The sequence below is a fragment of the Mytilus californianus genome, unplaced genomic scaffold, assembly GCF_021869535.1.
Source record: "Mytilus californianus isolate M0D057914Y unplaced genomic scaffold, xbMytCali1.0.p SCAF_8, whole genome shotgun sequence".
Taxonomy (NCBI): Eukaryota; Metazoa; Mollusca; class Bivalvia; order Mytilida; family Mytilidae; genus Mytilus; species Mytilus californianus.
Window position 1 is genome coordinate 31,104,035 of NW_026262734.1, and position 27,460 is coordinate 31,131,494.

The 27,460-nt window shown below is 32.8% G+C and overlaps 1 protein-coding gene across 3 annotated transcripts; it reads right to left on the minus strand.

Moving 5' to 3' along the window:
• Positions 1-1,453: 1,453 nt before the first annotated feature.
• Positions 1,454-27,161, minus strand: LOC127711037 (uncharacterized). Of its 3 annotated transcripts, none has more exons than XM_052216984.1 (5): positions 26,642-27,161; positions 25,297-25,522; positions 24,104-24,216; positions 19,104-19,374; positions 1,454-1,709 (listed from the first exon to the last, which is right to left on the minus strand). In XM_052216984.1, the coding sequence occupies exons 1-5, from the start codon at positions 27,039-27,041 to the stop codon at positions 1,517-1,519; spliced, it is 1,203 nt and encodes a 400-aa protein (XP_052072944.1). In that variant the 5' UTR covers positions 27,042-27,161; the 3' UTR covers positions 1,454-1,516. The 3 variants fall into 3 exon arrangements, with proteins under 3 accessions (XP_052072944.1, XP_052072945.1, XP_052072943.1); XM_052216985.1 differs by lacking the exons at positions 19,104-19,374; positions 24,104-24,216; positions 25,297-25,522; positions 26,642-27,161 and adding exons at positions 2,602-2,872; positions 4,073-4,185; positions 5,466-5,691; positions 10,153-10,685; XM_052216983.1 differs by lacking the exon at positions 1,454-1,709 and adding an exon at positions 17,285-17,536.
• Positions 27,162-27,460: the final 299 nt, after the last annotated feature.

The window sequence follows — 27,460 nt, forward strand, 5'->3', positions numbered from 1 at the left end:
TCGGTGTGAGCCAAGGCTCCGTGTTGAAGGCCGTACTTTGACCTATAATGGTTTACTTTTACAAATTGTGACTTGGATGGAGAGTTGTCTCATTGGCACTCATACCACATCTTCTTATACCTATTAAAACATGGCAAAAACCATCTGAGGTCAATTTCGCAAAAGATGTGTTTACTTGTGTGTTTGATATACATTAAATAATTGACAATATTTCCCTCTATGCACAGCTTAGAAAGAGAGAGAAGAGATAACAAGGGGCAATAAAAAACCATACGTCAAAGAAAAACAGACAACACCCATAACAAAAAAAAAAAACCCAACCAATTCACAAAACATTACAAAGAAAGATTAAGAAACACCAAACTGTCCAAATATTTGCAATTGGAGATATATTCAGACTTATCTTACCTCCTATACATTTCTAGGAATATCATTGGTTAAAAGATCTTAAAAGCGACCGCGTGGAGACCGTGTATATTTCATATGGGGTTAGTAGGCGTGGCTTATTTTGATAAACGGTTAGTAGTGGTGTTACGTCCCTTTATAAAAACAACACGGCGTTGAAGAAAAAACTGAAACGCTTTAACAAACGAAGAAATTGATTATGAACGATTGAAATAAATGCAGAAATAATTAAAAGCTAACAAGTTGTTATTGTTGGCATTTGTTTTTGTATAGACCAATGGTAGTAGGTTCTTTATATTGAAGACTTGATCACTTGTTAAGATAGTCGGTAAGATAAATTCGCTACACAGTGTGGTGGTGACCTAATAAGATATATATGGGGTCAGCTTCGCTCTCACCCCATATGGAATTTACTGACCCCATATATATCGTATTAGGTCACTACCACACTATGTAACTAATAATACCGTTCTCTTTGATTGCTTTACATTTTTTCTACAAATAAATCCCACACAGTGAAATCGCACTAGCAAAACGCCTTACAATACAATAAAACCTAAAATGACATCATATGACCCTCATTAATAGACAATTTAAAGTCTCTATATTATACATGTATATCAAGTTCTTCATCGACACGAGCTAGATGTAATTTTAAACAGACTACCAAAGATCTTCCAACAACTCCAAAATCCAAAAGTAGACTAAAGACATCAAGAAAAAATCAAAGAGAATGATTGACGAGCTTCCATAATTGATCTCGGGACAACACATCAATTTTTTTCATTCTTTATTCTTTCATTTTCTTTCAAGTGGTATTACATAAAAGAGTTTACATTGTACATGCGCAAGTTAGTTAACCACAGTGTCAATTTGAAAATGTTCTTTGCATTAATTTGATGACATATCTGACAATTCAGTATGTATATTAAATAAGGGAAACGATTTAAATGGAACAGCTTTTGTTTATTACAGATGCAGACGAGAAACGGTTTTGTACAATTAGAAGTTACGGAAGATAGAATTTTAACTAAAATAATAAAACCAATGCAATTACATGCTAAAACTAGTATTTTATTTTCAAAATATTACAGCAGAGAAACGTTTTTATCTATTTCCTGAGTATTTTGACGGGCGTTGATTCTTTGCAGTTTTCTGGATAGCCTTTAATGTCTTTACAAACTCTTGATTCTGAATTGGCCGATTTCTGAACCCATTTGAATCTAGCATATTCATCGGCTTCAACCGTCATTGATTTTGATGCAACTTTAAACTCAGTAAAGGAGCTTTTGTCCATCAACACCCTACAATGAAAATGTATTAAATTAAATCTATAATTGACCTCAAACACCTCTGAAATCGACGAAATTTTTCTATAGCATTATACCGTGTGACACCAAAGTTTGTAATATAGGTTAAGCATAGAAGATATATCCTGTTAAAAACTAGTTCATTCTTTTTATGAACAAGTCTTTCACATTTTCGCATTAGTTGCCAACTCTACAGAATTATTCAATTTTGAAAGTACACGCTCATAACGAAATCGTCATGGTATATGTATACACATAAAAATTATCTTTTCAAATTGTACTTAAAGCATTGAACCTGCTGGATATCAATTACCTGCAAGTTACCATGAATCGAATAAAAAGAGTTAAATAAAGTTAACAAACAAAGACTGAGGGAATAGCAAAGGGTAAAAAAAAGACAGAAAACTGTTGTGTCGATAGGGTAAGCGTCTCCTGGTTTCAATTCATCACCGGCCATGCGAATTCTCACTTAGTCAACATGTTTTAACAAAAAATAGGACAAAATCAGTAAATTAACAGATCAGACGATTGTACTTGTATCTGCATATCTAAGACCACGAATACATGTCGCAAGCGAGTCTCGAAGTCGTAAAAAATAGTTCCCTTATTTTTTGTTTACTATCTATTAAAAGAGTTGCCATGAAAATTACCCACATTTTAAAGCATTTGACATATTAATAAGCAATGATTCATGAGTAAATGTCTTGTAGAACAAAAATAATCTCCCCAATGAATATATATATATATAAGTTTGTTGGCGGACAGACCTTAACATATAAACCTTGTTGAAAAGAATCTGCATACATTATAAAGCTAACAAAAGACTTCAGTTTTTAATCCTGAGGTTTATCTTTTTTTATAAACACATATTAAGTTTTGTATTTACCATAAATTTTCAAATGAAAATATGTCTAAAGGATCTGCATGATTGTACAACTGAAAATAGACTAAAGTGTTCTGATGACTGTGCAGCAGGTCAGCGTCAGCGTTCGTATTTTCAAGTGGAAGTGGCCCTTCATATTCCTTTAGCGTAACCCCACTCGATACCTCTCTATCTCGTATGTTAGTTACCACCCAATTAATGTCCCGATGTTCATTTACTCCATCATAAGATCTGTTTGTGTGTTTGGTTACCATCATCAACGTGAAATAATTGCCTAAAAAGAAATACTGTGTTAACTCCTGCCTGGAGCTGAGGATGCCAAAAAACATCATATCTTTATTGGAAACTATTTCGTATAAAGTAAGATAAAAAGAAGGATAAATCTTTTCTAAAATCTGAATAGTCATAGAAACAACGAAATAGTCTGGTTGCTATCATGACTGTAGGTACTTTAACTCAACCGAAAGCTGGTTATCTTTATTACATGTGTGGGAGACACACGCAAAAATCACCGTACAATGTAAAATTGTCGTTGGTTGCTGTCTGTCATAATTATTTTCATTTATGTCTTAAGCATAATTTGGGCAATTGGTTTCGCAATTGAATTGTTTGAAATGTTGTCATGTTGGGTCCTTTTATAGCTGAATATACCCTATTGGTTTTGTTCATTGTTGTAGCCCATGAAATGACCTATAGTTGCTTTTATCCAAGTCATGTGTCATTGGCAATAATACCACATCTCCATTTGTTATACTTATACTTATTTCTGTTCAAATTGCAACATTTGTTTCATGTTCTAAGCTGCCTGCCTTTCCCCGCTGACGACTCGTCGTTTGATTCATCTCATCGTTTTATATTCAAAAGTGTTTCACCATTCTCATTATGCATGTCATTACTGAGAAATCATTATTTGTTTACGAAAATTGAAATTAAGTGACATTTTTGCTACTTAGTGTATAGCCATATGAGTTTGTTTCGTGCAGATATTCATATTTGTCTTAAAATAGTAATTTCCCTAAAAAATGTAAATAATAAATATATATTTATTTCAAGAAACTGTAGACATTTCTGTCTCTAATGGGGAAAAAAATCCTTTCAATTTGGACAAGAAATATTTCAGTTTAAATTTTCATCAAAAAGTGCTTTTGTATGAAATAATAGGGAAATTTCCGATAGGTGAAACACTTTTGACCTTAGATTAGCTGACAGAAAGCGTATGTTCAAGTGATTGCAATAAACGCTGTTCTAATACATGAGGGTGTGAATGGGGGTTTACAGGATAGAAAATAATGGACAAAACATATAAAGAAAAGAGAAAAATGAACAAAAAAATAAATAAAGAATAGATAATAATGAGGTGCTAAAATATAAAGAAAAGAGATTAATGGACAAAAAGTAAAAAGAATAGAGAAAAATGGCATAAAAAAAGAATAGAGAAATGAAGGACCCCCCCATCCAGACCCTCATACATTACCGGTTTGTTCTGTTGAAGTGGTTTCCCACGAAACTGTAGGTTTATTTAAGGACCTGACGTCTGCTGTTTTCAAGAGTACACCCTCGTCTAGAGGAAGTGAAAAATCTTTCTTGCTAGGTTAATAAAAAGAACATTTATTATATTATAACAGCTTGCTTTTCGGTTTAGATTTATGTATAAAAATAAGAAGATGTATTTATGTATTTTATTTCAATCATTAAACTATTTCTAGATTTCTGGAAAAATCGCAAAAACGCGTACTCGAAGATTAATAAAATCACAAAGCAAAAGAGATGTTTTTTAAAGTTAAGTTGGATAACTTGCGTAAACACTTTAGCAGAGTAGATTTTTCTCCATAGCTCCTACTATCGCTTCCATTTTGGTTAAAGTTCATATTTTCAAAATTCGGCTTTAAAATTTTGTGAACTATGTACGTATATGTCTTGTCATGGTCCGTACAGTTGTCTTGTTTTTATTTGATTTTCTAGTTCGTCATTTGTTGGTTAAATTATGATCTGTGGTTCTCCCTCAATCAAAATTCAGTGTCTTTGCTATACAAATAAGGAGATATGGTATGATTGCCAATGAGACAATTGTCCACCAGAGCCCAAATGACGTGGTTGTAAGCAACCATAAAACAACTATACGGCCTTCAATAATGAGGAAAACTAAAACAGTATAATAGGTTATAAAAGGTCCTTTCTTCTTAATAAGGCATACAATATTCCATCGACATTCGATGATTACATACTGTTGCATACGTGGACTATTTATAAATATTTACCCAATTTAAACAGAAAATAATTATTTAGAGCAATAAAAATAACAAATTTATGATTAAAACTATATACGATCTTAGTTTATGATATTAAATAATAGTAAAGAAAACAACAGAAGTGAGCTGTTTCCTGAAGCTATCGACTGATATTGCCAGAACTATTATCACAGGAAGCTGATTCCACTGTGGTATTATGTATGGAAAGTATAAGTGTCTATATCGTTGTATCTCACATGACAAAATGTGAAACAATTTAAACAAGAAAACCAACGGTCTTAAACGGGCTTAAACAAAAAACGACTCTTGATCCTGTGCACGCCTGTGGTTTTATGTAAGTGCATGTTGCTCACATTTGTTTAGTTTCCTGTGTGGTGTTGTTTGTCCATTTTTTGTTGTTGTTTATTTGGCGATATTGTTGTTTATCTATTCTTTGACATGATGTTTTTGAATTGTTATTTTTATATTCTTCATTTTTTTTTCAAACTTTTGCTTTTTACTGTTGCAACTATTTAAAGATTAATGTCCCTTTACAGTCATCCATTCGTATCTCACCAAATGTGACCAAATGTGAGATCGGAAATTACGTAATAAAATTAAAAGTACTTGCAAACTTACGCGTAGGAGTAAACATGGCAACATGACACAAATGTAATGCCTGATGTAGTATATCTTATACTGAGCTTGAATGGAACTGAAGACTTTACTATGTTTTTGACTGTTGAAGATTTAATAACAGGTCTCACTGTTTTTGATTTTGAAATTATAGGTCTGACTGTTGAAGGTTTGAACACAGGCTTGACTGTTGGAGGTTTCTTTAATGTTTTGGTAGTCTCACATTCGTCTGCAAATGATATGAGGTACAATCACAAACAAAATAAGATATTTAAGATATTAGAGTCATTAAAGTACATTAAAAAAAATATGTTTACACATTTAAAAAAATTAGCATATAAATAATGTCATTGACAAAACATTAGGTCTTTTGGAATTCACTGTTACCTGTAGTAAACACGTTTTCTTATTCAATTTTTAGACCTAGCTAGGCCTATGAGAGACAACTTCCGATTTGTTTTTTTTTCAAACTACATTGATATTCACTAGAAGTGTCTTTCGTTGAAGTAGCCAAAAAAATCTTCAGATGAAAGTACCCAAACAAATTTCATCTCATCATAAAACTTTGAAAAAAATAGGAATTTAGAATTTAAATTAGACAGCTGTTGAGATTTTGTATCTTTCAGAATAAGACATTTTAACAGAAAATGTAGCTCATCTTCAACTGCTTTCTTATATAGCTTACAAATTCTGTCTTCAGCTTTTATACCAACATACACCCTCTTTGAATGTCAAGGTCATGACTGCTACTTCTAAATTCTGAAATTATTTGCCTGTCTTTTTTTTAAAAAATATATTCTTAAAAATAGTTCAAACTTGAAAAATATCAGCTACTCAAATTTCTTTAAATCTTATTGTTAGAGACTTTTTTGATATATGATTTTGTTTAAAGTTTGACTGGTTTACAAAAAAGATAGTCTAAATCAAGGAATTTGAAAATATATCTGATGTTTCCTATCTAAGATTCTTGGTTCGATTGGTTCATAGACTGTGAAAGATTTATTGCCTCCCATAAGATAATATTTGAAGTTTTAATTTCTTTCGTAAGATGAATCAAATATTCTATCATATTCATGACTTCATAAAAAGGTGTAGGAAGCGAACCTATTTCACCTCTACATGCCATATTTGAAGTTTTTATGTTACTTCAATTGAAATTTACAAAGTTAGTATGGATTTTCTCTAGTACAAGATAATAAGTTGTTTCTTTTAAAATGAAGTTATCCATATGTTTTTGTTTCTTATATGGTATATAACCCCAAATTTCAGATCCATACAACAAGATGGGTTGGCTTGTATGGTTATAATTTATAAATATGTAATAAAATACTAGGTTTTGGGCTTTCCAGAGAAAAAGTCTTGCTTAATTTGAAAAAGGCTTTCATTCCTTTATCATAAAGTTCTTTCTATGTCTTTTGGAAGGTCCTAGATGCTGAAAAAAATTATTCCCACGTATGTGGAGTTCTGTACACATTCTTAAGTCTGGTTTCCTAAGAATATTTTAATATTTTTTTGTTAAATACAAGAACCTTGGTCTTTTTGGTGTTATCTGTCATTTTCCAAACTACTGTTAATTGAAATAATTTATAAATACGATTTTGAAGTCCTTGTTCAGATGATTATAAGAGAACAAAATCATCAGCAGCATTACCTAATACCAGTGCATAGACTGTTAAATAATGGTAATAAGAAATTATCTGGTATTAAAAGGCGGATCATTTAAAATTATATAGAAAAATAAATACTTTTGAGATAATTCATTGATAATGCACAATCTTCGAAGACAGCAACACAACAAAACTATAATGCTAATTAAAAATAACAACAGCAATGCTCTATCGAATGATCAAGCTGAATAAGGAGGGAGTTTTAAGTGCTACAAAATAGTTAAAACTTTCCATATGCTTTAGTAATGTACAAGAATATCTTCAGTACTTTGTGATGGCGATCATGTTTTTCCCTTTGAAAACAACATGAAAAGATTCGAACGTTCACACAACTGTTTATTCTTAAATGGAGCCCCAATCTTATACCGTGAGCTCATTGATAGAAAATTCCTTGCTTGAACAATATCAAAGAATTCTAAGGTAACATACTACTTAATCAGAGCACCCAGTACCCGGCTGTAAAATTATCATGACCGATTTTGTCTCCACTTACAATTTGTGATGCTCACATCTTTCGCTTAACTGGAAACAATGCTCTTCAATTTGTTTTGAATGCATTGTTGTTTAATCCTAAAACATTCAATTTGAATAAGCATGCTGTGAAAAAGACAACTTACTTGAAAAATTTTCACAGCGTAACGATTCAGGCCAATGAAATCCAAATTTACGCATGAAAGGAGTGCAACCATATCGTGCTTTTTCGCATAGCAGTCGTAAAGGTAAATGTGACATTAAAGGGTTTACCTGATTGCACCTAGGAGCATACAATTCACATAAAAACTGCTTCAAGTATCGATTAAAATAGTTTTTAACGAGAGGAAAGAACCTTTGTATTTCGAAACCACTATCTCTTTGATTTTCATGTCCCAAAAACTGTTCGGAAAATTTGTATATTGATATCCAATCCCGTCTTTACACAATGGAATAGTAATTTGTTCACAATTGTTCTCAGCATCAAGTTAAACAATTAAACATGTAATGGACACCAGTAAATAGTTCACATGTTTTAACAACATCATTGCTACACTTGCAAAAGGAATCAAAACAACTTATTCACAGTCAAATTTCCATAATTCAAATTATCATTTAAGGATGTTCGCTACTCTGTTTCAAAATATCAAGCTTTTTAAAAGACTATTATAAATTGATAGTATATAATTAACGGAGCAAAAAAAGCAGAAAAAAAATGAAGGGTCCGTGTGCTTATTTTCGAGATATAAGCCATTCAACATTTGGCGGGAAATTATTCCCTCTATATTTTTCTTATAATTAACATTGGCATCTTTTTATATCAATATCTATGAAAAAATAACAAGGATTTTATAAGATTTTCAAATATGGCTTTTTAAACTATATGTAATAAAATTGTGAAAATAAAAGTTGGGCTTAGTGGGCAATTTTTTTAATGGCACTACAAGGATAAAACCAGACGATTCTGAATATCTGACAAAAAAATCAAATACAAGAGGATCGAACATCCTTTAACGACATTTGCATATAAAATTATTCTAATGTAACATTACTTAAATGTCAGTAAAACTGGTAATTTTTAATATAATGACAAATAAGTTAAAGTTCACGTTTTAAGCTACTTAAACTGACATTGATTTTAAGTTTCCCGAATTAGAGACAAACGCCTAAAGTTCCCTATACGGATATTTAACTTCAAAAACACTTAAACATTAGTGGTGAATGAAGAAGGGTCCATAGTCCATGTAATCATTAAAAGGTCATTGAATTTTTTTCTTAAAAATATACAAAACTTACTTTAAAAAAGAGGCGAAAATACACAAGGGACATTCCATTTCATAAGTCGAAAATAAACTGACAACGCCATGGCTAAAAAAGAAAAATACCAACAGACAAACAGACAAACAGAGAAACAACAGTACACAAAACACAACATAGGAAACTAAAGACTAAGCAACACGAACCCCATCAAAACTGGGGGTGATTTCAGGTGCTGCAGAAGGGTAGGCAGATCCTGCTCCACACGTGGCACCGGTCGTGTTCCTCATTTTAGTACAAACCCGGAAATAAGTCTATAATTCGGTAGGTCACATTCGGGAAAAGGGGACGGGATTGTAGTTACGACATTAGGAACATGCGTTACCATCTGTGAAACGGCTATTCCATAACGGTCAACCAACTCGAGATGGCGTCCGTAAAACTTACGAAGGGATGATTTGAACTTCGTCAATTAGAATTCTTGGTTTAATAGCTTCCTGGTGATCGGCAAACCTCTATAAAGGAAATCATGATAGCAAATACAAGCCCTGGAATATCGAATCAACTGCAGATGTATACTCTGAATACAGGCGCTGCTGGAATTTTTCTACATAGAAATGAAAAGTTCACAATTGGGAAGCTGAAATGATCTCTTTTGTCGTGAAGATTTGTTTCAACCGATCCTCATTGTCACTTTCTAGATGTTATAAAATACAATTGGATACTGTTGGAGCTAAATTGAACATCAAGTAGACACTGTAAAGTTTTAAAGAGTGAAAACATGCTAACTTATAAAGCAATAACTTATCCTTATCTCCTGACAATAAAAATACAGATTCGTAAACTTTATTATCAGATATATTACCTCTGAAATTTGATACGATATTGTTAAACAAAATTTAAGAAAAGAAGGATATATTTCATTATGATGAAGTTTTCGATCATTCAAAATCAAACACATGAAAAGATTCGATCGTTTATAGAACTGTTTATTCTACAACGGAGGTTCAATCTAATACCGTAGCTTCATTGATTGAAAATACATTGCTTGAACAATATCAAAGAAGGCTAAGGTAACACACTAACTTATCAGAGCAACTCCGTAACGTACGTACCCGACTGTAAAACTATCATGACCGATTTGTCTCCACTCACAAATTGTCATGCTCACCTCTTATATATGCTTATCTTGAATCAATGCTTAGACTGTTTTCAATTTGCTTTGAATGAATTGATTGTTGCTTAATCATAAAACATTTAGTTTGAATTAACATGCTGTGAAAAAGACAACTTACTTGAAAACTTCTCACAACTTAACGATTCAGGCCAATAAAATCCAAATTTACTCATTAAAGGAGCGCAATCATTTCGTGCCTTTTCGCAAATCTGTCGTGAAGGTAAATGTGGCAACAAAGGATTTGCTGGATTGCATTTAGGAGCATACACTTCACATAAAAACTGCTTTAAGTATAGACTACAGTTGACTTTGACGAGAGGGTAGAACTGATGTACTTCTAAACCACTGTCTTCTTGAGTGTTATGTCCCATACTGTTTGGAAACTTTGTAAATCTATATCCAATCCCGTTTTGACACATTGGAATAGTGATTTGTTCACAATTATTTGCAGCATCAAGTTTAACAACTAAACATGCTATGGACACCATTAAATAGGTTACACAATTTAACAACATCATTCCTACACTTGCAAAACGATGCAAACAAAATTCCCAAACTCAGCTAAAGTTTCATTACAGTCAAATTTCCTTAATTTGAACCAAGTTTTCCCTAAAACGAGATTTGCATTTATAACTATAATATTCTTTTGTAAGATCACTCAAATGTCAGTGGAACTTGTAATTTTCAATTTTGTGACTAATAAGCTAAATTTTAAAAGTCACATTTAGTATACTAATCTTCAATTGACGTAGGGTCGATATTCTTTTTATTTATAAGTGTAAAAGGATTTATTTAATGGTTGTTGTTCGCAAATACTTTGCTTGATTTTATCTAGACTATATTATGAATATGCAACTAGACAAAGACATTATTTAAGAAATGTGTAGGTCATAATATTAGTATTCATTAATTCGACAAACAACAACACATTAATAAGTTTTTTTTATTGCTTATCTGTCATGGCAATTCAATTTTCGTCAAACAAATACCATAATTTGTCAAACATTTAAACATAGCTGACTATCAAACAGTAAAGGACATACCAGTCAGTGTATAACAATTTTCTCTGCTGAGTCAACCAAAGCAATGAATTTCGATAAATCCGCAATCCATCTAATTAACCAATCAAGTCCACGAAAATTTCTGCCGTAAGGTTTTGACGATGTTCCAATAACGTACATGGATGGAATGTCACAAATTCTAATGAAAACAGCAATCTGTAAAATAAATATTAGAAATATGTTAAAAAGGAGGAGCTAAAGGATATTGTATCAATTGTATATATTATATTTATAATTTGTATCTATATAAAATTCAATGATAGCAATGACTATAATTGTTTTAGAGTTACCTTTTTGAAAGTCAACTGCTTGTATCTGCAATAATAACTTTTTTAATTTATTTTCAGGAATCGTCATTTCAATTGTATTTATTGGCAAGCCCGAATACTCCGATATGCTACAAGGACCTTCAGTGTTTTCATCTGCAATTGGTACAGGCAATGGGTTATTATTATAATTGAATGATATATGAGTAATTTCTCACCATTAATACCATTGTTGTCTGCCTGCACACCGACATTACATGTAGCTACTTCTAACAATTGTGTTTTCACTGTTGATGGTCTATTATTCGTTGTTATGTGTCTTATCTGTTCCCTGGTTTGTCTGTATGTTGTGAACATTTATTCACTGCTTTTCGTAGACTTAAGACTTGGGATTGATCTACGATGACGGAGAACGGTTGTGTGGTTTGGCAATGTTGCGTGTCCACCGATGTCGAGAAAATATTTTGAGAAGATACGATGCTACCGGACATATAACAATTGTTTGTTTTTTCATGGACATTCAAATTGTATATTAAAGCATACAAAACTGGCATTCTTTTCTGTAAATTTGACTTAAAATCTGAAATTAAAGTGAGACAGCCAATCTCCCAAAAACTAATCATTTATATAGAAAAACAATGTATTGCCATATGACCTTTGACATTGAAGGGCAGAACTTGCAATATGGAGTAAATGTGCATGGGACAAAATCGAACACAATACATAGAAAAAATGAACAGGTATATTATTCCTGTTCTTTATCTTGACAGTCGCTGGCGGGTCTTTAACAATGAACGAATTACATACGCTACAACAAGGTCAAGACGGTCCCTAGTGTCGACTTAAACGGAACATAAAGTATTGTACTGTGAATAAATTTTAAAGTCCCAAAAAACTTACAACATATTCTAAACACAATATAAGGACAGAACAGACAGATCCGACATTAATCAACCGGTATGAAAACTAAATTCACACAGTTAAATCAATGATAATCAGTCCCCCTTTAACTTTATTTGAAGAAAAAAAACACAATTGACAGGTACAATACGTTTTTCTCCGAGCAGAAACTGAATAACAATATAAAAAACAGCAGCCACACACTTAACTCTGTGAATTACGATTTTCGAAAAAAATAATAAAAACAAACCTTGCGTTTCAGATCAAGAAAGGGTCATGGAAACGCTCAGAATGCACAATTTTGAGTAATTTTTTCCTAAACTTCTGGGGGCCTCCGCTTGGCAAATATATTTTGCCTCTCTTTTAAAAGAGGCTAGTTACAGCCCTGCCAACATGTCCATCTTGAAAGAAATAATGCTAACAGATATCTCTGATACATTGTATTAAGAGCTGAAATAAACCCTTTGATAAAATACAACTTTTTTAATCACTGGTAAACTGTTCACAACTAAGTTCGTTTGGCCACTCCATACCAATCTCATTCATAATTTGTTCACATCCTGCACGAACAGTATCATTACATAATAATTGGTTCACATCCTGCACGAACTGTATTACATAATAACTGGTTCCAACATTCACTATTAACTTGTGGGTTACATTCAGTGAAATACACTAAACAGAGAAAGTCTTGAAAAAAATCAATACAACCTGCCACCACAAATAAATAAAATTTGTTAACTTCAATGCCTGCTTCGTGTTGTGCTCGAACCGGTTGTGGAATTTTAAACTTTTATGCACGCATAGGTATAATTTTTAGTTTACAGCCACCTAGAACATAACATCTTAAAAATAGATGAATATAAAATTGGTTCACAGCTACCTAGAACATAACACATTATAAATAGATGAATATCAAATTGGTTCACAGTCACCTAGAACATAACATATTATAAACAGATGAATATCAATGCTATCAAATAAATACAATTTCTTTTTGAAAATTGTTTACTATAAATACGTGAATACATACCTCTTGGATTATAAATTTCTACTTTTGGTAAAATTGTTTTGTTTGGCGGTTTCATTAATTTTGACGCATGTATTGGGTAAGTTGAATGTTGAACAATTAACTTTCCGATAGTTTTACTTTTTTCATTGTGGTCGTAGCAGACTCTTTTTGGTACTTAGTAATCATGATATTCTCGGCTTTTTCATTGAGATTGAATATTAGTGTGACTGAATACAGTGCATTGTAATTTAATTTTTCCAGATTGGGTAATAAGATAATGGAAATAAAGTAAAGTAAAAAAAAAAACAACAAACAAACCAAGGATAAAAAAAAATAGTTCCATTTGTTTATTTCAAATTTCAAATTGTTTATGTCCCAGGCATAAACAGTTAGTGTATAGCATTTGAGGTTAATCTGAATGTCCATTTAAAAGAATGGAAATGGGGGATGTGTCAAAGAGACAACAACGCGACTAAAGAGCAGAAAACAGCCCAAGGCCACCAAATATATACTTTGATTGGACGTAAAAAACAGAAATGTTAAATGTACGCTTCCTATTCTAACGAAAATAGCCTTTTCCAAACGCATGGAAACAAAAGATGCAGTGAATAAATGTTATACAATAAAATATATCATTATGATAATGATCATACCTGGAAACTTATTACATTCAAGGTTAGATGGCCAAGGAAATCAAACTTGTTCATCAACGGCTCACATCCCATTTGCGAATTCTCACAAAGATACCGACTCGGTAACGCTTGATATCGTTCTTTCACAGCTGGATCGCATTTTGGGAAATAGAAACAGCACAAAAATTCCCTTAACGACGCACTACATCCAATTTCAACCAAAGGTCAAATAGCTTTTAAATCTTCTTTTTGTCTCCGTTTGAGATCTATGACCTTGAGTATTTGGAAACGTTGTCATTGTGTATCCTATATTCATGCACTTGGACGCTGTTATAAGCTCACATGAATACACCGATGATAAAGTATCAGAAAAAATAGCCCAAAAAAGATTGCAAAACATGAAGTCTATTTTGGGATGTTTAACAGAATGTAAACTGACAGTTGCCATCATTGACAAATTATGAATTATGATTAGGCCTATTAACGCACATTACAAATCAGCGTTAATGATGTATTGTTAAATTTGACATTTTATCTCATGACTTATGAAAGATTATTGAAAATGGTAAAAGAGAGAGAAATAATGTTCGTCCACGAAGTTAGTTGACAACTGAACTTTTCTTGTTTGAATTGTTTTAAACTAGTCATTTTGGGGCCCTTTATACCTTTATGTTAGGTGTGTGAGCCAAGGCTCCGTGTTGAAGGCCGTACTTTGACCTATCATTGTTCACTTTTATACATTGTGACTTGGATGGAGAGTTGTCTCATTGGCACTCATTCTACATCTTATTCATATTATACTGTGACAACATAATACGATAATATGCGTTATTTCCTGTCATATAATGGCAGAATAATTCAACTGCAGTTTACCTTTCGGATCCTCAATGCTCTTTAACCTCGTATTATATTTGGTCTTTAACTTTTTTGATTCTAGTGTCACTGATGAGTCATTTGTAGACCATGCCCTTATCTGTATTAAACAAACTCTTTCGGAATGTTTTGGTCGTCAATGCTTCTCAACTTCGTACTTGATTTTGCCTTTTATCTTTTTTGATTCGAACGTCATTGATGAGTCTTTGATGACGTGTTTATAAAACTACTACTGTTAATTACATATTGTCCAGTTGAAAGACATTAACTTTAGCTAGGGTCATCATCCAACAGCATCAGCAACATTAGAGGGCACCTCTATCTCTAAACCATTAATTTCCATAGTAACTATTGCCAATGAGACAAATATCTACCAGAGACGAAAACACAAGATTGTAGGCAACTATAGTTCACCACACATACAATTTTTGATTGTTTCTGTGAAATATGTTCTTCACAATATATAGACTCTGGACGATTTAGATCTTGCTATATTGTATAGAGGCCTGTTTATTGATAAAAATGATAGGTAACCTTTTAGTCTATTGATGAAGCATTTCATGTTGCCCTCACGATGTCTTGGTTTTGTCGTGTGGTTGCTATATCATTTACGTATAACCAACATATACTTTTATTCATAACTTGTTTATAGTATGAGTCTTATCGCTGTAGGTGATTCGGACGAGTTCTACCATTTCTATACTATCAACCAACTTGTCAGCAATTTTATAGAATGATTAATAGTTTGGAATTGGTCAAGATGAATGTCGAACTAAGCAGTGCTGGTGGATGTCATTCGTATAGAACTGATACCCACAAGCTTTATGCTTGTTTTTTATTCATAAATGGGATAATCATATACCTATGATGACACTCTAAAAAAAATTCTACATAGTAGAATTTAAGTGTGTATTTCAAATAAAATATAGAAATAAAATATGACCTAGCTTTACATCATTCAATGGACATATCTGGTTTTGCATCCGTTCGGAACTCTCGTATCCATTTTTGTTGGTCAAACATCTTTTTATAAAAAGGAAGCTATATAACAAAAGGAGACTTCGTTTGTTGATGTGTTCATAAGTGTTTCTTGTTTCTCGTTTTATATATGGATTAGACCGTTGGTTTTCCTGTTTGAATGGTTTTACACTAGTCATATTTGGGTCCTTTATAGCTTGCTGTTCTGTGTGAGTCAAGGCACCGGGTTGAAGGCCGTACTATGACCTATAATGGTTTACTTTTACAAATTGTGACTTGGATGGAGAGTTGTCTTATTGGCACTCATACCACATCTTCTTAAATCTATTAAAACATGGCAAAAACCACCTGAGGTCAATTTCGCAAAAGATGTGTTTACTTGTGTGTTTGATATACATTAAATAATTGACAATATTTCCCTCTATGTACAGCTTGGAAAGAGAGAGAAGGGATAACAAGGGGCAATAAAAAACCATACGTCAAAGAAAAACAGACAACACCATTACAAAAAAAAAAACCCTACCAATTCACAAATCATTACACAGAAAGATTAAGAAACACCGACCTGACCAAATGATTGCAATTGGAGATATATTTAGACTTATCTTACCTCCTATACATTTCTAGGAATATCATTGGTTAAAAGCGACCGCGTGGAGACCGTGTATATTTCATATGGGGTTAGTAGGCGTGGCTTATTTTAATGTACGCTTAGTAGGCGTGGCTTATTTTAATGTACGGTTAGTAGTGGTGCTACGTCCCTTTATAAAAACAACACGGCGTTGAGGAAAAATCTGAAACGTTTCAACAAACGAAGAAATTGATTATGAACGATTGAAATAAATGCAAAAATAATAAAAAGCTAACAAGTCGTTATTGTTGGCATTTGTTTTTGTATAGACTAATGGAAGTAGGTTCTTTATATTGAAGGCTTGGTCACTTTGATAGGCCACTAGTCTAAATGCTATATGTTAAAATAGTCGGTAAGATAAATTCGTTACACAGTGTGGTAGTGACCTAATACGGTATATATGGGATCAGCTACGCTCTCACCCCATATGGAATTTACTGATCCCATATATATCGTATTAGGTCACTACTACACTATGTAACTAATAATACCGTTCTCTTTGATTGCTTTACATTTTTGTTTTACTCCAAAATCCAAAAGTGGACAAAAGACATCAAGAAGAAATGAAAGAGAATGTTTGACGAGCTTCCGGAAGTGATCTCGGGACAAAACATCCATTTTTTCTATTCTTCATTCATTCATTTTCTTACACGTGGTATTACGTAAACGAGTTAAAATTGCACATGCGCAATTTAGTTAAACACAGTATCAATTTGAAAATTTTCTTTGCATTAATTCGATGACGTATCTGACAATTCAGTATGTTTATTAAATAAGGGATATGACTTAAATGGAACAGATGTTTTTTTTATTACAGATGCAGACAAGAATATGTTTTGTATAATTATAAGTTACAGAAGATAGCATTTTAAACTAAAATGATAAAACCAATGCAAATAAATGCTAAAACTAATATTTTATTTCAAAGTATCACGACAGAGAAACGTTTTTATTTATTTCCTGAGTATTGTGACGGGCGTTGATTTTTCTCTGCAGTTTTCTGGATAGCCTTTAATGTCTTTACAAACGCTTGATTCTGAATTGGCCGGTTCCTGAACCCATTTGAACCTTGCATATTCATCGGCTTCAATCGTGATTGATTTTGATGCAACTATAAACTCAGTAAAGGAGCTTTTGTCCATCAACACCCTATAATAAAAAATGTACTAAATTAAAATCTATAATGGACTTAAAAAACTAAATTTGGAATCTCTGTAATCTACGAACTTTTCTGTAGCATTATACCGTGGGACACCAAAGTTTGTCTTATTAAGTTAAGCATGGAAGATATATCCTGTTCAAAACTAGTTCATTCATTGTATTTTAAACAAGTCTTTCACATTTTTGGCATAAGTTGCCAACTCTACAAAATTCTTCAATTTTGAAAGTACACGCTCATAACGAATTAGTCATGGTATACGTATACACATAAAAATTACTTTTTCAAATTGTACTAAAAACATTGAACCTACTGGATATTAATTACTTGTAAGGTGTTGCAATTCCGCTTGGTTTATTTCGAAAGAAACATATAGAGAATATTTTTTTCAATACAGTTAGTGTTTGCGATCATTTAATTACAAGATGATGATTGCCTTAGCTACAAATTGATAAATGAATGAAATGTAACGTATTCATATTTATAACACAAAAAATGAACTATGTGTCGGAATAAGGCAACTGACAGTAATTTACTGTGTTCAAATCTGGTGAATCAATTAAAAAGAGTCAAATAAAGTCAACACACAAAAACTGAGGGAATAGCATAAAATCGAAAAGACAGAAACCTGTTTTGTCGATAGGGTAAGCGTCTCCTGATTGGCATTCATCACCAACCATTCGACTCATCACTTAATCGACAATTTAACATATCAGACGACTATACTTGTATATCAGGATCTTAGACCACGAAAATATGTCGCAAGTGAGTCTCAAAGTCGTAAAGATCGTTCCCTTATTTTTTTGTTTTTCAAATTCTTACTGGCACAAAATATGCAATGATTATGTGGCGGGAAAAGTGTACGAATATGACATGAACAATTTTTTAATCATTGTCTGCAAAAGGTGGCAAGGTTAGAGGTGCTGTGTACGCTCACGGCAACGAATGACACGTGACACAGGAATTTAGAGAATTGTTTTCGATCCTGTAGAACATAAATTTTATTAAAGTTATTTAGTATTTAGATTTATCAATTTTCTTTTGTGTATAGTTACATTTTTGAATTGTTTCATCTGTCCACTGAATTATTTTCCCTCGACATTTCAAAATAGGAAAAACTATCCATTGAAAGAGTTGTCAAGAAAATTTAGCCCACCTTTTAAAGCATTTTAGCATATTGATAAGCAATGATTAATGAGCAAATGTCTTGTAGGACAAACATAATCTCGAATTAAATTGAGAATGGAAATGGGGAATGTGTCAAAGAGACAACAACCCGACCAAAGAGCATAACACAGCCCAAGGCCACCAATGGGTCTTCAACACAGCGAGAACATCCCGCACCCGGAGGCGGGCTTCAGCTGGGTCCTAAACAAAAATGTGTACTAGTTCAATGAAAATGGACGTCACACATGTATAGGTTTGTTGGCGTACAAACCTTGACATAATTATAAACCTTGTTGAAAAGAATCTGCATTATAAAGCTCACAAAAGACTTCAGTTTTTAATCCTGAGCTTTAACCTTTTTTATAAACACATATTAAGTTTTGTATTTACCATAAATTTTCAAATGAAAATATGTCTAAAGGATCTGAATGCATGTACAACTGAAAGTAGACTAAAGTGTTCTGATGGCTGTGCAGCAGGTCAACGTCAGTATTTGTATTGTCAAGTGGAAGTGGCCCTTCATATTCCTTTAGCGTAACCCCACTCGATGCCTCTCTATCTCGTATGTTAGTTACCATCCAATTAATGTACTGATGTTTATTTACTCCATCAGAAGATCCGTTTGTGTGTTCGGTAACCATCAACAGCGTGAAATAATTCTCTAAAAAAAGAAATACTGTGTTTACTCCTGCCTGCAGTTTTGGATGTAAAAATATCATATCTTTATTGAAAACTTTTTCGCATAAAGTAAAAAAAAACTCATTAAAGATACAAGGCTTATAATTGTGTACGCCGGACGATAATGACTTGTCAATGACGCTCGAATCAAAAAGCGAAAAGGCCAAATAAAGTCCAAGGTTAAAGAGCATGGAGAACCAACAATTCTGAAAGTCAACAGCTAAGATATTCTATTACAGGAGTAGAAAATCCAAAGGGATAAAACGCTTACATGAATCCTTAATTTACTGTTTATTGCCACTGACCGGTACTACTGCCACGCAAGAGAAATACCTTGCTCCATAAATAGACACGGAGACAGATTCATGATTTAAGGAATAGCGTTATTTCAGAATGCAAACAATATTTCCAAGTATTTTACGTCATCATTATACTCAGCTATAAGCTAAGATTTTTAGCTATTTTTACAAGATGGCAACATTTTCAAATACCTTTCTTGTCCTGTTATGAGTGTCTACTTTCTTGGCCTGTATGAATGTCTATTTTCCTGTCCTATATGAGTGTTTACTTTCTTTTCCTATATGAGTGTCTACTTTCTTATTCTGTCTGAATGTCTACTTTCTTGTCCTGTATGAGTGTCTACTTTCTTGTCCTGTATGAGTGTCTACTTTCTAGTCCTGCATGAGTGTCTATTTTCTTGTCCGGCATGAATGTCTACTTTCCTGTCCTGTATAAATGTCAACTTTCTTGTCCTGTATGAATGTCTACCTTTTTGTCCTGTTAATGTATGAGTGTCTACTTTATAGTCCTGCATGAGTGTCTGATCTCTTGTCCTGTATGAATGTCTACTTTCTTGTCCTTTATGAGTGTCTACTTTGTTGTCCTTTTAGTGTACGAGTGTCTACTTGAGAGTCCTGCATGAGTGTCTAATCGCTTGTCCTGTACGAATGTCTAATTTCTTGTCCTGTATGAATGTCTATTTTCTTGTCCTGTATGAATGTCTACTTTCTTGTCCTGTATTAATGTCTACTTTCTTGTTCTGTATAAGTGTCTACTGTGTCGACCTGTTAGTGAATGAGTGGTTTCTTTAGAGTCCTGCATTAGTGTCTACTCTCTTGTCCTGTATGAATGTCTACTTTCTTGTCCTGTATGAATGTCTACTTTCGTGTCCTCTATGAATGTCTACTTTCTTGTCCTGTATGAGTGTCTACTTTCTTGTCATGTATGTATGTCTATTTTTTTCTCCTGTTATTGATGTCTAATTTCTTGTCCCGTATGAGTGTCTACTTTATAGTCCCGTATGAATGTCTACTTTCTTGTCCTGTATGAATGTCTACTTTTGTGTCCTGTATGAATGTCTACTTTATTGTCCTGTAAGAATGTCTACTTTCTTGTCCTGTATGAGTGTCTACTTTCTTGTCCTGTATGATTGTCAACTTTCTAGTCCCTTATTAATGTCTACTTTCTTGTCCTGTATGAATGTCTACTTACTTGTCCTGTATGAATGTCTAATCTCTTGTCCTGTATGAATGTCTACTTTGTTGTCCTTTAAGAATGTCTACTTTGTTGTCCTGTATGAATGTCTACTTTCTTGTCCTGTATGAATGTCTACATTGTTGTCCTGTTAGTGTATGAGTGTCCACTTTGGAGTCCTGCATGAGTGTCTTCTCTTTTGTCCTGTATGAATGTTTACTTTCTTGTCCTGTATGTATGTCTACTTTCGTGTCCTGTATGAATGTCTACTCTCTTGTCCTATATGAGTGTCTACTTTCTTGTCCTGTATGAGTGTCTATCTTTTTGTCCTGTATGAATGTGTACTTTCTTGTCCTGTATGACTGTCTACTTTCTTGTCTTGTATGATTGTGTACTTTCTTGTCCTGTATGATTGTCTACTTTTTTGTGCTCTATGAGTGTCTACTTTTTTGTCTTGTATGAGTGTTTACATTCGAGTCCCGTATGAATGTCTACTTTCCTGTCCTGTAAGAATGTATACTTTCTTGTGCTGTATGGGTGTGTACTTTCTTGTCCTGTATGAGTGTCTACTTTCTTGTCCTGTATGAGTGTCTGTCTTCTTTCTTTTCCAGTATGAGTGTCTACTTTCTTGTCCAGTATGAGTGTCTACTTTCTTGTTCCGTAATGAGTGTCTACTTTCTTGTCCTGTATGAGTGTCTTCTTTCTTGTCCTGTATGAATCTTTACTTTCTTGTTCTGTATGAGTGTCTACTTTCTTGCCCTGTTAGTGTATGAGTGTCTACTTTAGAGTCCTACAGAAGTGTCTACTTTCTTGTCCTGTACGAATGTCTACTTTCGTGTCCTGTATGAATGTCTACTTTCTTGTCCTGTATGAGTGTCTACTTTCTTGTGCTGTCTGAGTGTCTACTTTTTTTTATCTCTTATGGATGTCTACTTTCTTTCCTGTATGAATGTCTGCTTTAGAGTCCTGTATGCATGTCTACTTTCTTTTCCTGTAAGAGTGTCTACTTTCCTGTCCTGTATAAGTGTCTACTTTCTTGTCCAGTATGAGTGTGTACTTTCTCGTCTTGTTTGGATGTGTACTTTCTTGTCCTGTATTAATGTCTACTTTCTTGTCTTGTATGATTGTCTACTTTCTTTTCCTGTATGATTGTCTACTTTCTTGTGCTATATGAGTGTATACTTTCTTGTCCTGTATGAGTGTCTACTTTCTTGTGCTGTCTAAGTGTCTACTTTCTTATCCCTTATGAATGTCTACTTTCTTGTCCTGTAAGAGTGTCTACTTTCTTGTCCTGTATGAGTGTTTACTTTCGAGTCCCGTATGAATGTCTACTTTTTTGTCCTGTATGAATGTCTACTTTCGTGTCCTGTATGAATGTCTACTTTCTTGTCCTGTAAGATTGTCTGGAATGGGTTTACAGAAAAGAGAATAATGAGCTAATAATGCAGTAAAATGGGCAAAAGATGTAAAGAATAAAGAAAAATAGGTCCAAATAATTAGGGATAGAGAATAATGGGGTGCTTAAATATAAAGAAAAGAAAATAATGGCTAAAAGAATAGAAAAAAAAAATAACCTAACATATTGAAGAATACAGAAACGAAGGAACTCCCCATCCAGACCCTCCTGTATGTATGATGCTTATGGAACTGAGGATATTGACCAGAATTCTAGAAAAAACTGAAAATCGGGGTAAAAACTCCATATTGTTCAAATGTTAATGCATCCTTTTGTTATTACAATAAGTAACTATATACCAGTATTATCCAATTTTCTAAGGTTTTGCGTATATCGCATCAAAGCTCTTGCTAGCAATATAAAGTTTGAAAACAAAAAGAATCATGATCACACTGTAGCTTGAGCATAACAAAAAATCTTAAGCGTAATAAGAGATGGTTCATTTCTTTCTCCAGAACTCGTCACATTTTCGTTGGAATTATGTGCTAAATTTTGGTTAATGGAAGGATGATAAGTCTGTTTTAAAATCTGAATCGTCATTGAAACAACAAAATTGTCTGGTTGCTATTATGACTGTAGGTACTTTAACTCAAATCTGTAAAGGTCAACTGAAAGCCGGTTATCTTGATTACATTTGTGGAAAACGAGACAAATACAAAAATCACCATTTAGGCAATTTAAAATCGTCGCTGGTTGCTGTCTGTCATATTTGTTTTTTTGTTTATGTCTTTATCATAAATTCGGCAATTGGTTTTCTCGATTGAATTATTTGACATTTTGCCATGTTGGTGCCTTTTATTGCTGAATATACCGTATTGGATTTGTTCATTGTTGAAACCCGTGCGATGACCTATAATTGCTTTCATCAAAGTCATTTGCACTCTACATAATTTGTGCCATTGGCAAAAATACCACATCACCCTAATTTATACTAATTCTTATTTCTGTTTAAATTGCAAAATTTGTTTCATGTTCTAAGATGCCTGCATTTTCGCTGACGACTAGTCGTCTGATTCATCTCATCGTTTAATATTCAAAAGAGTTTCACCATTCTCAAATTCCCCTATTACTTCCTATATTTTTTTTAAGAACATTGTCAAAAACTTTTCTGAGGTACGATTATGGTTAAATTTTTAATGTTAAACTCACAAAGGGAACAGTTTATTTATGGTTATTATGAAATACTTTTAAGGCATGTCATTACAGAGTAATCATTATTTGTTTAAGAAAATTGAAATTAAGGGACATCTTTTGCTACTTAGTATATAGCCATATGATTTTGTTTCGTGCACAAATTCATATTTGTCTTGAAATAATGATTTCCCTAAAAATATAAATGATAAATATATATTTCCTAATTATTACAAGAAACTGTGGAAATTTCTGTGTTTAATAAGAAAAAGAATCCATTCAATTTGGACAAGAAATATCTCCAGTAGAAATTTTCATTAAAAAAGTGCTTTTGTATGAAATAATAACTTTTGATCTAATAAGACTGTAACTGACAGAAAGCGTCGGATCAAGTGATTGCAATAAACGCTGTTCTAATACATGAGGGTGTGAATGTGGGTTCAAAGAATAGAGAACAGTGGGCAAAACATATAAAGAATAGAGAAAAATGAACTAAAGAAATAAACAATAGACAATAATGAGGTGCTATAATATAAAGAATAGAGATTACTGGGCAAAAGTATAAAGAATGGAGAAAAATGGCATAACAAATAAAGACTAGATAAATCATGTAAATGGAGGACCAGCCCCCGTCCAGATCTTCATACATTACCTATATGTTCTGTTGAAGTGGTTTCCCACGAAACTGTAGGTTTATTCAAGGACCTGACGTCTGCTGTTTTCAAGAGTACACCCTCGTCTACAGGAAGTGAAAAATCTTTCTTGCTAAGTTTATAAAAAACAACACTAATAATATTATAACAGCTTGCTTTTCGGTTTAAATTTATGAATAAAAATAAGGAGATGTATTTATGTGTATTCTAATCATTAAGCTATCATATACATTTCTTGTGTTGTGGAAACATCGCAAAAACGTTTATTCGAAGAAGAATAAAATCACATAGCAAAAAAGATGTTATTCATTTAGCTAAATTATGATCTGTGGTTCTCCTTTAATCAAATCAGTGTCTTTGCTATACAAATAAGGAGATATGGTATGATTGCCAACGAGACAATTATCAACAAGAGCCGTAATGACGTGGTTGTAAGCAACCATAGAGCAACTATAGGGCTCTATACGGCCTTCAATAATGAGCAAAACTAAAACAGTATAATAGGCTATAAAAGGTCCCTTTTTCTTCTTCTTTATTAGTTGTACAATATTCAATCGACATCTGATGATAACATATTGTTGCATAGGTGGACTATTTATAAATATGTACCCAATTTAAGCAGAAAATAATTAGTTAGTGCAATGAAAATAACATATTTATAACTATATACAATCTTAGTTAATGCTATTATAATAGTATAGAGAAAAAAACAGGAGCGAGCGGTTTCCTGAAGCTATCAACTAATGTTGCATTAACTATTACCACAGGAAGCTGATTCCACTGTGGTATTGTGTATGGAAAGTATGAGTGCCTATATCGTTACATCTCACATGACAAAATGTAAAAAAAAGTTTAAGCAAGAAACCTGAGCCGGCCTATGGTTTCATGTAAGTGCATGTTGCTCACATTTATTTGGTTTCCTATGTGTTGTGTTGTGTTGTGTTGTTCGGTTTTGTTTTTGTTTTTTTTTTGCCGAAATTGTTGTTTATCTATTCTTTGACATGATGTTTTTGAATTCTCATTTTTATATGTTTCAAGTTTGTTTCAATCTTTTGCTTTTTTTCTGTTGCAACTTTTGAAAAATTTATATCCCTTTACAGTCATACAATCATATTTGACAAAATGTGACCAAATGTGACAAAATGTGAAACCGGAAATTACGTAGTAATAATAAAAGTACTTGCAAACTTACGCGTAGGTGTAAACATTGCAACATGACACAAATGTAATGACTGATGTTGTATAACTTATACTGAGCTTGAATGGAACCGAAGTCTTTACTATGTTTTTGACTGTTGAAGATTTAATAACAGGTCTCAATATTTGTGATTTTGAAATTATAGGTCTGACTGTTGAAGGTTTGATCACAGGCCTGACTGTTGGAGGTTTCTTTAATGTTTTTGTAGTCTCACTTTCGTCTGCAAATGATAAGAGGTACAATCAAACACAAGATAAGATATTTAAGATATTAGAGTGATTGAAGAACATTAAAACAAAACATGTTTACAACAAGATAGGTTTGCTTTTATGGTTATAATTTATGAATATGTAATGAGGTACTAGGTTTTTGGCTTTCCAGTGAAAAGGTCTTTCTTAATTAAAAAAAGGCTTTTATTCATTTATTATAAAGTTCTTTCTACGTATTTTGGAATTTCCCAGATGCTGAAAAAATTTATTCCCAAGTATGTGTAGTTCTGTACACATTCTAAAGTCTGGTTTTTTAAGGATATTTTAATATTTTTATACCGTCCTGATTTGTTAAATACAAGAACCTTGGTCTTTTTGGTGTTATCTGTCATTTTCCAAACTACTGTGAATTGAAATAATTCATAAATACAATTTTGAAGTCCTTGTTCAGATGATTATAAGAGAACAAAATCATCAGCATGCATTACCTAAATATCATTGCAAATACCGTTGTATAATGGCAATAGGAAATTATCTAGTATTAAAAGGCGGATCATTTTAAATTATATAGAAAAATAAATGCTTTTGAGATAATTTATTGATAATGTACAATCTTCGAAGACAGAAACACAACAAAACAATAATACTAATTAAAAAAAAAACAAAAGCAATACTGTATCGAATGATCAAGCTGAATAAGGAGGGAGTTTTGAATGCTAAAAAATAGTTAAAACTTTCCATTTGCTTTAGTAATGTACATGCAAGAGTCAAGAATACCTTCAGTACTTTGTGATGGCAATCATGTTTTTCCCTTTGAAAACAACATGGAAAGATTCGAACGATCACATAACTGTTTATTCTCAAAAGGAGCCCCAATATTATACCGTAGCTTCATTAGTCGAGCTTGAACAATATCAAAGGATGCTAAGGTTACATAATAGTTAATCAGAGCACCCAGTACCCGACTGTAAAATTATCATGACCGATTTGTCTCCACTTTCAAATTGTGATGCTCACCTCTTATGCTTATCTGGAAACAATGCACTTCAATTTGCTTTGAATGCAGTTAATTGTTGTTTAAACTTAAAACATTCAATTTGAATAAGCATGCTGTGAAAAAGACAACTTACTTGAAAAATTCTCACAGCGTAACGATTCAGGCCAGTAAAATCCAAATTTACGCATTAAAGGAGCGCAACCATCTCGTGCTTTTATGCATAGCTGTGTTGAAGGTAAATGTGACAACAAAGGATTTGCTGGATTGCACCTAGGAGCATACAATTCACATAAAAACTGCTTCAAGAATGGACTACAGTTGACTTTAACTAAAGGAAAGAACTGGTGTACTTCCATAGCACTCTCTGTTTGAGTTTCATGTCCCAAACTGTTCGGTAACTTTGTGAATTTATATCCAATCCCGTCAGTACACAATGGAAAAGTAATTTTTTCACAATTGTTCGCAGCGTCAAGTTTAACAACTAAACATGTTATGGACACCAGTAAATATCTCACTTGTTTTAACAACATCATTGCAACACTTGCAAAAGGTATCAAAACAACTTATTCTATAATTCAAACCGAATTATCATTTAAATGACATTTACATATACAATTATTCTAATTTATCATCACTTAAATGTCATTGAAGCATGTAAGTTTTAAAATAATGACAAACAAAATTTAAAGGTCACATTTTAAGCTACTTAAACTGACATTGTTTTTAAGATTCCCGAATTAAAGGCAAACACCCAAAGTTCCCCGTACGGATATTAAACTTCAAAAACACTTAAACGTTAGTAGTGAATGAAGTAGGGTCTATAATCAATTTAATCATCAAAAGGTCATTGAATTTTTTCTTAAAAACATACCAAAACTTACTTTAATTGTTATAATCAAATATAAACAGCAATAACTGTCCTGTCCCAAATTAAGATATATTTCCGTTTTAC